The sequence below is a fragment of the Hemiscyllium ocellatum genome, chromosome 6 (assembly GCF_020745735.1).
Source record: "Hemiscyllium ocellatum isolate sHemOce1 chromosome 6, sHemOce1.pat.X.cur, whole genome shotgun sequence".
Taxonomy (NCBI): domain Eukaryota; kingdom Metazoa; phylum Chordata; class Chondrichthyes; order Orectolobiformes; family Hemiscylliidae; genus Hemiscyllium; species Hemiscyllium ocellatum.
In genome coordinates this window covers 121,689,068-121,704,439 of record NC_083406.1, presented here as the reverse complement: position 1 = coordinate 121,704,439, position 15,372 = coordinate 121,689,068, and the positions used below count along the sequence as shown (strand labels likewise).

The 15,372-nt window shown below is 49.6% G+C and overlaps 1 protein-coding gene across 2 annotated transcripts in view; it reads left to right on the top strand.

Moving 5' to 3' along the window:
* Positions 1 to 211: 211 nt before the first annotated feature.
* The window catches only part of LOC132816569 (cGMP-dependent 3',5'-cyclic phosphodiesterase), a 312,596-nt gene continuing 297,435 nt past the window's right edge, over positions 212 to 15,372 (top strand). Inside the window, exons 1-2 of one of the 2 annotated variants that reach the window (XM_060826337.1) lie at positions 212 to 228; positions 13,822 to 13,882. In XM_060826337.1, coding sequence (XP_060682320.1) covers positions 218 to 228; positions 13,822 to 13,882 — 72 coding nt within the window. In that variant the 5' untranslated portion in view covers positions 212 to 217. Of the gene's footprint in view, positions 229 to 13,412; positions 13,883 to 15,372 lie in introns of those variants that run through there. The other variant, XM_060826336.1, reaches the window with a different exon arrangement.

The window sequence follows — 15,372 nt, the reverse complement described above, 5'->3', positions numbered from 1 at the left end:
CTAAAGAAACATTGAACCAAAAGAGGAAGGGGGCTGGGAGCAGATACTGCAAGGATTGAACATATTTCTCAACAGCTCTTGGGTGAGATGGGGAAACCCAGGCTGTCAGGCAGCTGGATCTCAGCTGCTGCTCCGTCACTGCTCCTTGTGACCAACGGTTTTAAAATTAGACCGCAGTAGATTCTTAAAGGGAAACTGTGTTCACTGACTAATCAAAATGTGGAAAAGGTAGGTATCTGTACACTGACTGGTATCTCTCAGTTCCCCCCCCCCCCCCCCCCTCTCTGTCTCTCTCTCTCTCTCTCTGTCTCTTTGTCTCTCTCTCTCTCAGGGAGATATCTGCACATTGACTGGTATCTCTCAGTTCCCCCCCCCCCCCTCTCTCTCTCTCTATCTCTCTGTCTGTCTGGGAGATATCTGTACACTGACTGGGTCTCTCAGTTCCCTCTCTCACTCTCTATCTCTCTCTCTGTCTCTCTCTGTCTGGGAGATATCTGTACACTGACTGGGTCACTCAGTCCCCTCTCTCTCAGGGAGATATCTGTACACTTACTGGTGTCTATCAGTCTCCTCTCTCTCTCAGGGAGATATCTGTACACTGACTGATGTCTATCAGTCCCCTCTCTCTCTCCCAGGGAGATATCTGTACACTGACTGGTGTCTCTCAGTTTCCCCCCACCCCCTCTCTCTCAGGGAGATATCTGTACACTGACTGGTGTCTCTCAGTCCCCTCTCTCTCAGAGAGATATCTGTACACTGACTAGTGTCCATCAGTCTCCTCTCTCTCTCTCTCTCACAGGGAGATATCTGTACACTGACATATGTCTCTCAGTCCCCCCCCCCCTCTCTCTCTCAGGGAGATATCAGTACACTGACAGGTGTCTATCTGTCCACTTTCACTCTCTCTCTCTCTCTCTCATGGAGATATCTGTACACTGACTGGTGTCTATCAGTCCCCTCTCTCTCTCCCAGGGAGATATCTGTACACTGACTGGTGTCTCTCAGTTTCCCCCCACCCCCTCTCTCCCAGGGAGATATCTGTACACTGACTTGTGTCTCTCAGTTCCCCCCCCCCCCTCGCTCTCATGGAGATATCTGTAAACTGACTGGTGTCTCTCAGTCCCCCTTCTCTCTCTCCCAGGGAAATATCTGTACACTGACTGGTGTGTCTCAGTCCCCCCTCTCTCTCTCACGGAGATATCTGTACACTGACTGGAGTCTCTCAGTCCCCCACCTCTCTCTCCCAGGGAAATATCTGTACACTGACTGGTGTCTCTCAGTCCCCCCTCTCTCTCTCAGGCAGATATCTGTACATTGACTGGTGTCTCTCAGTCCCCCCCCTCTCTCTCTCCCTCATGGAGATATCTGTACACTGACTGGTGTCTCTCAGTCCCCCCCCTCTCTCTCTCTCTCTCAGGGAGATATCTGTACACTGACTGGTGTCTCTCAGTCCCCCCTCTCTGTCTCTCAGGGAGATATCTGTACACTGACTAATGTCTCAGTTCCCTTTCTCTCTCTCAGAGAGATATCTGTACACTGACTGGTGTCTCTCAGTCCCTCCTCTCTCTCTCTCTCTCAGGGAGATAACTGTACATTGACTGGTGTCTCTCAGTCCCCCCTCTCTGTCTCTCAGGGAGATATCTGTACACTGACTAATGTTTCTCAGTTCCCTTTCTCTCTCTCAGAGAGATATCTGTACACTGACTGGTGTCTCTCAGTCCCCCCTCTCTGTCTCTCAGGGAGATATCTGTACACTGACTAATGTCTCTCAGTTCCCTTTCTCTCTCTCAGAGAGATATCTGTACACTGACTGGTGTCTCTCAGTCCCTCCTCTCTCTCTCTCTCTCAGGGAGATACCTGTACATTGACTGGTGTCTCACAGTTCCCCACCCCTCTCTCTCTCAGAGAGATATCTGTACACTGACTGGTGTCTCTCTCTCTCTCAGGGAAGGTATCTGTTCTCCACCTGGTGTTTCTCGGTGTCCTCTGTCTGATCCTGTTGGACCTGTGGTGATAATCTCCCGCAGTTTGTCATTACTTGGTTTGTTTTCCCCCAAGTCTAGCGACTGGAGGATTTCAAACTCAGTTCTTTAATAATTCTGGAAGTTTAATAATATTATCAATCCCATCAATGGTGTGTATGAACCTGTCAGGCTGTGCAAAACCATTCTGTGTGTCTGGTCTCTCCTCTATGGAAGGGAAGGTGATCTGAGCCAGCAGAACACTTTCTGAAGTCATGTCAATGAGCTGTAGGTGGCAGGAGTTCAGGAAGGCACTTCCCCCTAACTGTTTCGGGGGGAAACAAGGGATGGGATACAACTGGCAGTGACAGCCCACATCCCATAGATGGACAAACACTGCGGCTTTGGGACCTTTCGCACCTGCCGCTGTTGGTGCTGGTAAATCTCAGGATGGTCTCGCTGAGGGTGACATGTTCGATGGCCATCGATGTGAGTGTTTGATTTCATGTGTGGGCTCGTGTAGGATTAGACTCTGGTCCCGTTGGCATTTCCCGAAACATTGTTTGATCTGCGATGTGGTGGGAAGGGCTGGGAGGGTTCTCCTGTGAGCACAGAAAGCCGTGGTTTTTTTTTGATTTACAGTGTGGAAACAGGCCCTTCGGCCCAACAAGTCCACACCGACCCGCCGAAGCACAACCCACCCATACCCCTACCCTAACACTAGGGACAATTTAGCACAGCCAATTCACCTGACCCGCACATCTTTGTGACTGTGGGAGGAAACCGGAGCACCCGGAGGAAACCCACGCAGACACGGGGAGAACGTGCAAACTCCACACAGTCAGTCGCCTGAGTCGGGAATTGAACCCGGGTCTACAGGCGCTGTGAGGCAGCAGTGCTAACCACTGTGTTTTGTAGTAGTGTGTAAAATAAGACAGGTAGTTAACGGTGTTCCCAAAGAGAAACCATTTCCATTGGTGGGACAGCATTGAGACACGTAACAGAAAACAGTCCGTTCTGCTATAACACGTGTTCCTTCGGCGCAAATTGGCTTTAATGCGTTTGAAGAGTTTAGCCTGTTATTTGGAGAATGTGAACTCCCCTTACCTGTATTGGCTACAAACGTGATTCTGGCTCTGTTGTTTAAATGGTGGGCTATTGCGCCATTTTCCTATAATGGGAGATAGCATCGGAACAGAACTATCCCGTTACATTAGGGCTGACTGTAGTTGACAAAATAATCAAAAGCAACATGAGCAAATGTTTCTAGACAGGGATTGTTGAGCTCAGGAGCTCAATTCAACAGGAACATTCCACGGAACAAATACCTGAGAAGAGAACCATTTCAGGGCCCTAGGGATTGAGAGGGCACTGGGATCAAATGTACTTTTTATATTCATGGGATGTGGGTGTCACTGGCTGGGCCAGTATTTACCTCCCATCTAGTTGCCCCTCGAGAAGGTGGGGGTGAGCTGCCTTCTTGATCCACTGCAGTCCATGTGCTGTGGGTAGACCCACCATGCCCTGAGGGAAGGAATTCCAGGATTGTGACCCAGCAACAAGGAATGGCGATATATTTCCAAATCAGGATGGGGAGTGGCATGGAAGGGAACTTGCTGGGGATGATGCTCCTGCAGAATGTGGGAGGGAAGGGTCACCACGAGTGTCCCCGCTGGCTACATCTGCGGGAAGTGCCCCCAACTCCAGCTCCTCGAAAACCGCGTTCGGGAACTGGAGCCGGAGTTGGATGAACTTCGGATCATTCGGGAGGCAGAGGGGGTTATTGACAGGACTTACAGAGAGGTAGTCACTCCCCAGATAAAAGAGAAAGACAGATGGGTGACAGTTAAGGGACAGAAAGGGAACCAGCAGGCAGTGCAGGAATCCCCTGTGGCCGTTCCCCTCAACAATAAGTATACTGTTCTGGATACAGTTGGGGGGATGACTCACTAGGGGAAAGCAGTGGGGCACCTGCTGCTCAGAAGGGAAGGGGGAAGAGGAGCAGAGCTTTAGTCATTGGGGACTCGATAGTTAGGGGGACAGATAGGAGGTTCTGTGGGGATGAGAGAGACTCACGGTTGGTGTGTTGCCTCTCAGGTGCCAGGGTCCGTGATGTCGCTGATCGTGTTTTTGGGATCCTTCGGGGGAGGGACAGTAGCCCCAAGTCATGGTCCACGTTGGCACCAACGACATAGGTCGGAAGAGAGATGGGGACTTGAGGCAGAAATTCATGGAGCTAGGATGGAAGCTTAGAGCTAGGACAAACAGAGTTGTTGTCCCTGGTTTGCTGCCCGTGCCACGTGCCAGTGAGGTGAGGAATAGGGAGAGAGAGGAATTGAACACGTGGCTGCAGGGATGGTGCAGGAGGGAGGGTTCCGGGTTTTTGGATAATTGGAGCTCTTTCTGGGGTAGGTGGGACCTCTACAAGCAGGATGGTCTTCATCTAAACCAGAGGGGGACCAATATCCTGGGGTGGGAAATTCGCTAAAGCTATTAAGGTGGATTTAAACTAATACAGCAGGGGGATGGGAACCAAAATTGTAGGACAGCTACAGAAGAGGATGAGAGTAGGGAGTTCCAAAATCAAGTATCTGACACTGGCAAGTGAGAACCTGGATTGAAGTGTGCGTACTTCAACGCAAGGAGCATCCGAAATAAGGTGGGTGCACTGGCAGCATGGGTTGGTAGCTGGGACTTCGATGTTGTGGCCATTACAGAGACATGGATAGAGCAGGGACAGGAATGGCTGTTGCAGGTTCCGGGATTCAGATGTTTCAGTAAGAACAGAGAAGATGGTAAAAGAGGGGGAGGTGTGGCATTGTTGATCAGGGACAATATTACAGCTGTAGAAAGAATGTTTGGGGACTCGTTAACTGAGGTAGTATGGGCTGAGGTTAGAAACCAGAAAGGAGAAGTCACCATGCTGGGAGTTTTCTATAGGCCTCCGAATAGTCCCAGAGATGTAGAGGAAAGGATAGCAAAGATGATTCTGGATAGGAGTGAGAGAGACAGGGTAGTTGTCATGGGGGACTTCAACTTACCAAATATTGACTGGGATCACTACAGTACGAGTACTATAGATGGGTCAGTTTTTGTCCAGTGTGTGCAGGAGGGCTTCCTGACACAGTATGTAGACAGGCCTACAAGGGGCGAAGCTACTTTAGATTTAATACTGGGTAACGAGCCTGGCCAGGTGTTAGATTTGGAAGTAGGTGAGCACTTTGGAGACAGCGATCACAATTCTGTCAGGTTTACTTTAGTGATGGAAAGGGATAGGTGTACTCTATCGAGCAAGAGTTACAGCTGGGGGAAGGGAAATTACGATGCAATTAGGAAAGATTTAGGAAGCGTAGAATGGGGAAGGAAACTGCAGGGGATGAGCACATTAAAAATGTGGAGCTTATTCAAGGAAAGGCTCTGTGTGTCCTAGATAAGTATGTACCTGTCAGGCAGGGAGGAAGATATAGAATGCGTGAGCCGTGGTTTACTAAGGAAGTGGAATCCCTGGTCAAGAAGAAGAAGAAGGCTTATGTTAGGGCAAAATGTGAAAACTCAGTTAGGGCGCTTGAGGGTTACAAGAAAGTCAGGAAAGACTTAAAGAGAGAGCTCAGAAGAGCCAGGAGGGGACATGAGAAGGTGTTGGCGGATAGGATCAGGGTTAACCCTAAGGCTTTCCATAGGTATGTCAGGAATAAAAGAATGACGAGAGTTAAATTAGGGCCAATCAAGGATAATAGTGGGAAGTTGTGTGTGGAGTCAGAGGAGGGAGGGGAAGCACTAAGTAAATATTTTTCAACAGTGTTCACTATAGAAAATGAAAATGTTGGTGAGGAAGATACAGAGATACTTGCATCGAGACTAGAAGAGATTGAGGTTCACAAGGAAGAGGTATTAGAAATCCTGCAGAGTGTGAAAATAGACAAGTCCCCTGGGCTGGATGGGATCTATCCTAGGATCATCTGGGAAGCAAGGGAAGAGATTGCCGAGTCTTTGGCATTGAGCTTCAAATCATCATTATCTACAGGAATAGTGCCTGAGGACGGGAGGATAGCAAATGTGGTTCCCTTGTTCAAAAAGGGGAGTAGAGACAACCCTGGTAATTACAGACCAGTGAGTCTCACTTCAGTTGTTGGTAAAATGTTGGAAAAGGTTATGAGATAGGATTTATAACCATCTAGAAAAGAATTATCTGATCAGGGACAGTCAGCACGGTTTTGTGAAGGGTAGGTCGTGCCTAATGAACTTTATTGAGTTTTTTGAGAAAGTGACCAAACAGGTAGATGAGAGTAAACCGGTTGATGTGGTGTATATGGATTTCAGCAAGGTGTTCGATAAGGTTCCCCACAGTAGGCTATTGTACAAGATGCGGAGGAATGGGATTGTGGGAGATATAGCAGTTTGGATCAGTAATTGGCTTGCTGAAAGAAAACAGAGGGTTGTAGTTGATGGAACATGTTCATCTTGGTGTCCAGTTACCAGTGGTGTACCACAAGGGTCAGTGTTGGGTCCACTGCTGTTCGTCATTTTTATAAATGACCTGGACGAGGGCTTAGAAGGGTGGGTTAGTAAATTTGCGGATGACACAAAGGTTGGTGGAGTTGTGGATAGTGATGAAGGATGTAGTAGGTTGCAGAGAGACATAGATAGGATGCAGAGCTGGGCTGAGAGGCGGCAAATGGAGTTTAATGTGGACAAGTGTGAGGTGATACACTTTGGATGGAGTAATCAGAATGCAAAGTACTGGGCTAATGATAAGATTCTTGGGAGTGCAGATGAGCAGAGAGATCTCGGTGTCCATGTACACAGATCCCTGAAAGTTGCCACCCAGACTGACAGGGTTGTTAAGAAGGGATACAGTGTTTTAGATTTTATTAATAGAGGGATTGAATTCTGAAACCAGGAGGTTATGCTGCGGCTGTACAGGGCTCTGGTATGGTCACACTTGGAGTATTGTGTACAGTTCTGGTCACCACATTATAAGAAGGATGTGGAAGCTTTGGAAAGGGTGCAGAGGAGATTTACCAGGATGTTGCCTGATATGGGGGGAAGGTCTTACGAGGAAAGGCTGAGGGACTTGAGGCTGTTCTCGTTAGAGAGAGGAAGGTTGAGAGGTGACTCAATAGAGACATATAAGATAATCAGAGGGTTAGATAGGGTGGGCAGGGAGAGCCTTTTTCCAAGTATGGGGACGGCGAACACAGGAGACACAACTTTAAAGTGAGGGGTGATAGATATAGGACAGATGTCAGAGGTAGTTTCTTTACTCAGAGAGTAGTAAGGGTATGGAATGCTTTGCCTGCTATGGTAGTAGATTCACCAACTTTAAGTACATTTAAGTCGTCATTGGACAAGCAAATGGACGTACATGGAATAGAGTAGGAGGGATGGGCTTCAGATTGGTATGACAGGATGGTGCAACATTGAGGGCCGAAGGGCCTGTACTGTGCTGTAATGTTCTATGTTCTATGTCCTATCATCAATCTAAATCTAATCTTAACCCTAACCCTACCTCTAACTCTAAATGTAAACCCAACCTTCACCTGAACCATGGAAATATAGAAGACAGGAGCAAGAGAAGGCTATTCGGCCCACCAAGCCTGCTGTGATCATTGGTTGATCATTGAGCTCAATACCCTAATCCTGCCCTACCCCCACATCCCTTGATCCCTTCAGCCACAAGATTTCTGTCTACCCCATCCATGAAGACATAAAGATTTGTCTGCATACACTTCCTGTGGCAGAGAATTCCCCAGGCTCCCACTCTCTGGCTGAAGGCATTTCTCCTCAGCTCAGTCCGAAATGGCCTACCCATTATCCTTGAACTATGATCCCTGGTTCTGGAATCCCTCACCACCAGGAACATCCTTCCTGTACCTAAACCACTCTAATGACAGTCTGAAGCCGAGCCTCAAAATCCAAACCTGACCCTGGGTCTCACTGCAATCCAAGCCCATGTTCTAATCACAAAACCTAACATGAGACCAACACGAACCCTGATGTCCAACCTTGGGCGTAAGGCTCACCACGTTCGGAACTATCTAGACTCTGAACCTGAAACTTCATCGCACACCAAACTGCATCCTTTCACCCTAACAATCATCATTCAACAGTAGTAACCCGATCCCTTGATATCCCTGTTTCCAAACCCATCCCTTTCCCTATCCCTATCCCGAACTCTAACCCTACCCAAAAACCTATCCCTAACCCTATCCTTAACCTTATCCCTAACCCAAACCCTATCCCTACGCCAATTCCTAACCCAGCCCCAACCCTATCTCTATCCCTAGCCCTATCCCTAACCTTATCCCTATCCCTATCCCTAACCCTATCCCTAACCCTATGTCTATGCCTATTCCTATCTCTACCCCTATCCCTATGCCTATCCCTAACCCTATCCCTAACCTTATCCCTAACCTTATCCCTATCCCTATCCCTAACCCTACCCCTATGCCTATCCCTATCCTTATGCCTATACCTAACTCAGCCCTAACCCTATCCCTATGCCTATCCTTAACCCTATCTCTATGCCTATCCCTAACCTTATCCCTAAGCCTATCCCTATCTCTATGCCTATCCCTATCCCTAACCCTATCCCTAATCATATCCCTATCCCTAACCTTATCCTTATGCCTATCCCTTTCCCTAACCCTATCCCTATCCCTATGCCAATCCCTAACCCTATCCTGATCCCTAAACCTATCCCTATCTCTAACCCTAATGCTAAGCCCCAACCCAATCCACCACCTTTAGTTTTCCCAAATTCGGACTATCCCTTTCCCTCTTTGTTAATGTAACCAGACGTAGCTCACATTAGCCTTAGAGCTCCACTGGAAAATGGGTGGGCTTTACCTCCTGTCCCTTCAGCAATTGGGCAGGAATTTGTCCCCTCATTTCTGCCCCCTACCCTGTGTTGCTGCCTTGTACCTGGCCTTCGTACCCACCCCCTCAGACCCACCTTCTGGCTGTCCCTCCCGTGTTGGGGATTCCCACAGACAACCCTCCCAATCCCCACTTGACATTGATTGCTTGATACCCAAGAATGGGTGCAGTCCCACTAGAGACCTCCAGACCTGGTGACACGGCTGAGATGAGGGAGCTGTCAGTCATCTGATTGGTTATGAGCTCCTAGAGATGGGACTTCCTCCTTCAGCTCTGAGGGCTTCCTGCGCTGAGTGAGTTCAGTCGTGGACTGGACAATCCTGCTGCCCCTAAAACTCAGTCCCTCAAACTTGGCCGTTATCCCAGGTTGCTGTCTGAGGCAGATGGCCGTATGGACATTGGCAGTTGGGCTTTCTACATTACAACAAAGACTACATTCCAAAAAAAATCAAAGTTGTCATGTCCTGAGCTGAGACAGTGAAAACCACCAGAGAAATGCAAATTCCTTTCTGCATTTCATATCCACTCCTCAAAGATTAACCCTGGGTCCCGATTAAACTTAGAAACTAGGTCCAGGAGTAGGCCATTCGGCCCTTCAAGCCTGCTCCACCATTCAGTATGGTCATGATCATCCAATCTGTTCTCATTTGCTCCCCATAGCCTTTGATCCTTTCAGCTCCAAGGACTATATCTAACTCCTTCTTGAAAGCATTCAATGTTGTGGCCTCAACTGCTTTCTATGTGAGAGAATTTCCCAGGCTCCCCACTCTCTGGCTTTCTCCCCAGCTCAGTCTGAAATAGCCTACTCTGTATCCTGAGACTGTAACCCCTGGCTCTGGACTCCCTGGGTCATCAGGAACACCCTTCCTACATTTACCCTGTCTGGTACTGTTTCCAGGAGATTCCCCGTTTCTTCTAAACTTGGTGAACAGAATCCTAACCAATCCGATCTCTCCTCATACATCAGCCCCGCCATCCCAGTCTGGGAAACACCCTCCCTCCATCACCAGAACATCCTTCCTCAGGTAAGGAGACCAAAATTACCCACAATACCCCAGCTGTGGTCTCACCAAGGCCCTGTACCATTGCAGCAAGACCTCCCTGCTCCGGTACTCCGATCCTCTCACTGTGAGGGTCAACATTTACCTTCCTCACTGCCCACTGCCCCTACAATGCTTACTGTCATTGGCTGGTGTAGAAAGACCGGCTGTGCTTTTCCAGCACCACCCTTTTTGACTTGGACCCTCCAATATTTGCAGTCCTCACTTTCTCCTCACGTACAAAGATACCCAGGTCTCATCGCATCTTCTCCTCTCTCAACTTATCGCCATTCAGATCATAACCCTCCTTCTTATCTTAGTTCCTAAAGTGGGTAACCTCGCCTTGATCCATTTTATGATGTAAATAAAGAGACCTTGGAGTGCAGGTTCATAGCTCCTTGAAAGTGGAGTCGCAGGTAGATAGGATAGTGAAGGCAGTGTTTGGTATGCTTTCCTTTATTGGTCAGAGTATTGAGTACAGGAGTTGGGAGGTCATGTTGTGGCTGTACAGGACATTGGTTAGACCACTGTTGGAATATTGCATGCAATTCTGGTCTCCTTCCTATCGGAAAGATGTTGTGAAACCTGAAAGGGTTCAGAAAAGATTTACAAGGATGTTGCCAGGGTTGGAGGATCTGAGCTATAGGGAGAGGCTCAACAGGCTGGGGCTGTTTTCCCTGGAACGTCAGAGGCTGAGGGGTGACCTCATAGAGGTTTACAAAATTATGAGGGGCATGGATAGGGCAAATAGGCAAAGTTTTTTCCCTGGGGTCGGGGAGTCCAGAACTAGAGGGCATAGGTTTAGGGTGAGAGGGGAAAGATATAAAAGAGACTTAAGGGGCAACGTTTTCACAGAGGGTGGTGTGTGTATGGAATGAGCTGCCAAAGGAAGTGGTGGAGGCTGGTACAACTGCAACATTTAAGAGGCATCTGGATGGGTATATGAATAGGAAGGGTTTGGAGGGATATGGGCCGGGTGCTGGCAGGTGGGACTAGATTGGGTTGGGATATCTGGTCAGCATGGATGGGTTGGACCGAAGGGTCTGTTTCCATGCTGTACATCTGTATGAATCTCTGACTCTATCTGCCATGTGTTTGCTTACTCACTCAGCCAGTGCGAATCACACTGACACATCTCTGCATCCTCCCCACACCCAGCTGTGTGTCAGCAGCAAACCTGGCGATATTACCTTTCGTTCTCTTATCTAAATCATTAATATATATTGTGAATAGCCAGCCCTTTATTCCAACTTGTTGTTTCCTGTCTGCCAATCAGTTCTCTATCCATCTCAATACACTACCCCCAACCCATCTGCTTTAATTTTACATTTTAATCTCTTCTTTGGGAGTTTGTCAAAAACTTCCTGAAAATCTACAAACACTGGCCCCCCCGATTGACTCAATCAGTCATGTTCTCAAAGGATGGCATGGTGGCTCAGTGGTTAGCACTGCTGCCTCACAGCACCAAGGTCCCGGGTTCGATTCCAGCCTTGGGTGACTGTCTGTGTGGAGTTTGCACATTCTCCCCGTGTCTGCGTGGGTTTCCTCCCACAGTCCAAAGATGTGCAGGTCAGGGTGAATTGGTCATGCTAAATTATCCATAGTGTTAGGTGCATCATTTAGAGGAACATGGGTCTGGGTGGGTTACTCTTCGGAGGGTCAGTGTGGACTTGTTGGGCCAAAGGGCCTGTTTCCACACTGTAGGGAATCTAATCTAATCTCGCCTTAAACAGGTGACCCCTTATTCCAAGATGATGCCCCCTGGTCCTAGACTCTCCCACAGGGGAAACAACCTCTCCACATCTCCCCCTGTCAAGTCCCCTAAGAATCTTGGGTGTTTCAATGAGGTCACTGCTCAATCTTCTAAACTCTAATGAGTACAGGCCCAACCTGCTCCTCATCAGTCAGGGATCTGCCAGGATTTTCTTGATTAGCAGAACACACTCAAGGGGCTGAATGGCTTCCTCCTGGTCCATTTCCAGTGTTCCTGAGGGATGACATGTGGTGAGTGGAGTTTAAGAGAGACCAGTAACTTGGCTTGTCCCTAGTTGCCCCCTTGAGAAGGTGGGGGTGAGCTGCCTTCTTGAACCACTGCAGTCCATGTGCTGTGGGTTGACCCACAATGCCCCTGGGGAGGGGATTCCAGGATTGTGACCCAGGGACAGTGAAGGGACAGTGATATATTTCCAAGTCAGGATGGTGAGGGGCTTGGAGGGGAATCTGCAAGGGATGGTGTTCCCATGTACCTGCTGCCCCTGTCCTTCTAGATGGAAGTGGTCGTGGATTGCGGAGGAGGGGTTTGTGGAGGTTTGTGGTGTATGGGATGGGGAGGAGGAGGCTGGAAGAGGTTCTGGGAGGTGGTTTGGTGGGGAATGGGGGAGGAGATGTGCAGTGCAGGGGGTTGTGAAGCGGGGGTGGTGGCGAAGTGGAATGGAAGATTAGGAGGCAAGATAGGAAGGGTAGTTGACAGGGTGGAGGAGTGGGTCGGGTCGGTGAGATGGCAAGGCTGGTTGTGGGGGGTGGTAGGGAGAGGAGGAAGAGATGGGGGGCTGGTGTTGGGATCAGGCACAGTCTCCAGAATAGAAATGTGGGGAATGGGGATGGGATATGGGATTGGGAATAGTGGTAATGGGGAGGGGCATGGGGGTTATGGGAATATAGGGGAATGTGGAGAGGGAATAGTGATATAGGGAATGGGAGGAAAGGGAAGGTAATGGGACTATGGAAATGGGAATAATGCGTAATGGGGAGGGGGTGACATTATGGGAATGGGGAGAGGGATTTGGGGTGCTGGGGAGGGGGCTGGAGATATGGTATTGGGAAGGGGGATATGGAAATAGGGAGTGGGATTGGGTGGAGTTGTGGAGGGGATTGGGGATATGGGGATGTGATTGGTGAGTTCTGGGGAGGGGGTGGGTGTGGTGGAGATGGGTTGGGAATATGCGAATGGGGGATGGGGAAATGGGAAGAGTGAGTGGGTATGGGGTGGTGGAGGGAAGGAGAGTTGGGACTTGGGAATGGAGAGGGGAATTCGGGTTGGTGGGGAGTGGATAGGGGATATGGGGATGGGGATGTAGGAATGGGAATGGGGAGTGGGATTTGGGCTGGTGGGGAGGGGATGGGGATATGGGGATAGGGATGTAGGAATGGGAAGGGGAAGGGGATGAGAGATATGGGGATGTAGGAATGGGAATGGGGAGGGGATTTGGGTTGGTGGGGAGGGGATGGGAGATATGGGGATAGGGATGTGGGAATTGGAATGGGGAGGGGATGGGAGATATCGGGATGTAGGAATGGGAAGGGGGATTTGGGTTGGTGGGGAGGGGATTGGAGATATGGGGATAGGGATGTAGGAATGGGAATGGGGAGGGGATGGAGAACGAGTTGAAGTCTTGCCCCACAGAGTCTCGAACAGGAACTGAGCTCGCACTAGGACCCGGCGGCCTCCCCTGCCTTTGGCAATGTTTTGTGTGTTTGAAATTCCTTGTTGTTGTTTCTCTGAGAGTGTGTGTTTGGGTCTGTTTTCCCTGGGACATCCCCCTACAGGTGGGGGGACTGCTGTTCCACTCGGCCCCTCTCTGGCTGCTAGCTCACCCTCAGGGAGGGGGTGCAGGTGAAATCTCTGATGGATCCTCCCCCCTGGCTCCTGTTCCTGCATTTTAACCCAGAGCCAGGGCTGCTGTGTTCCTGTCTGTGTCTGTGTCTCTGTGTGTGTGTGTGTGTGAGTGTGAGCAGGGGAGCTCTCTCTCTCTGTCTGTCTGTGTGTGTGTCTCTCTCTGTGTGTGTGAGAGAGTGTGAGCAGGGGAGCTCTCTCTCCCTCTCTGTGAGTGTGTGAGAGAGAGAGAGACAGGAGCAGACACACTCACACTCACTGGGAATACTGGAGGAGCGATGATTTTGATCCTGCACCACATACTCATCGCCCTGTTTCGATCTTTCAGGCGAGGACAGCAGCTTCATACAAAAGCAGACATCGACCCGTCCAGTTCCGTGGCTGTCCAGGTAGGATTGACGCTGTTCTGTTGCTTATTTCCTCTCTCTCTGGGGTTTATTTGAAGGGCTGCAGAATTGCTTTGTGTGTGTGTGTATGTGTGTGTGTCAGGAGTCCGAGACAGTATTGATGGGGATGGAATGGACACATCACAACCCAGCCTGACAATTGCCCCCTCTCTCCCCCAGCCCAGACCCACTGCAGGAGGGGGGGGGGGGGGGGGAAGTGTGTGTGGGGGTGGGTCTGGGGGAGAGGAGGAACCCAGTCCCCCCCCCCCCCCCCCACTTGCTGTGTCTCCTTGTGTGGTTTGTGTAACCCCTCACCAACCCCACCCCTGTCCCATACCCAGCCCAGAGAGGAGACACTGCTAGGTTTCAAACTGCTGGCTTTATTTTCCTGCCTTATTCTCCTGAGGCACCTATAACCTCTCTCTGCCCTTCTCTCCCCCCATCCCAGGCACCACACCTCCCACCTTCCACCCCTCACTGTTTTAACCAATTCCTCTCCCCTTCTCTCTCTCTTTCTGTCTTATTCTCATTCACTCTGTTTGTCTTTGCCTCACTCTGTCTCTCTCTCTCTCTCTGTCTTTCTCTCTGAATGTTGTTCTCTCTCACTATCTCTCTGTCTCAATGCATCTGTCACTCTCTATCTGTCTCTGTTTCTCTACCTCTCTCACTCTGTCTGTCCTTCTCTCTGCCTCTCTTTCAGCCATTCTCTTTCTTTCTCTGTCTTTTCCTCAGTCACTCTGTCCCTGTCTCTGTTTTTCTCTCCCTCTGTCTTTCTCACTGTCGTTCTCTCTCACTTGCACTGTCTGTTTCTCTCTTTGTTCTGTTTTTCTCTCGCTCTCTGTCTCCCTCTCTTTTTCTCAATATCTCTCTCTCCTCAATGCCTCTGTCTCTGTGTATGTGTATGTGTGTCTTTCCGTCTCTGTCACTGTGTGTGTGTGTGTGTGTCGGTCTGTCTCTGTCTCCATCTATCTGTGTGTGTGTCTCCCTCTCTCTCTCTCTCTCTCTGTTTGTATGTTTTTCTTCCTCTCTGTGTGTGTGTGTGTCTCTGTCTCTGTCTCTCTCTCTGGGTCTGTCTGTCTGTGTCTCTCTCTCTGTCTCTCTGTCACTGTGTGTAGGTCTGTGTGTGTGTGTGTGTGTGTGTGTGTCGGTCTGTCTCTGTCTCCATCTATCTGTGTGTGTGTCTCCCTCTCTCTCTCTCTCTCTCTGTTTGTATGTTTTTCTTCCTCTCTGTGTGTGTGTGTGTCTCTGTCTCTGTCTCTCTCTCTGGGTCTGTGTCTCTCTCTCTGTCTCCCCCTGTGTGTAGGTCTGTGTGTGTGTGTGTGTGTCTCTGTCTCTGTCTCTGTCTCTGTCTGTCTGTGTCTCTCTCTCTGTCTCCCCCTGTGTGTAGGTCTGTGTGTGTGTGTGTGTGTGTGTGTGTCTCTGTCTGTCTGTGTCTCTCTCTCTGTCTCCCCCTGTGTGTAGGTTTTGTGGTTGCTGTAACACAGCCCTTCCTC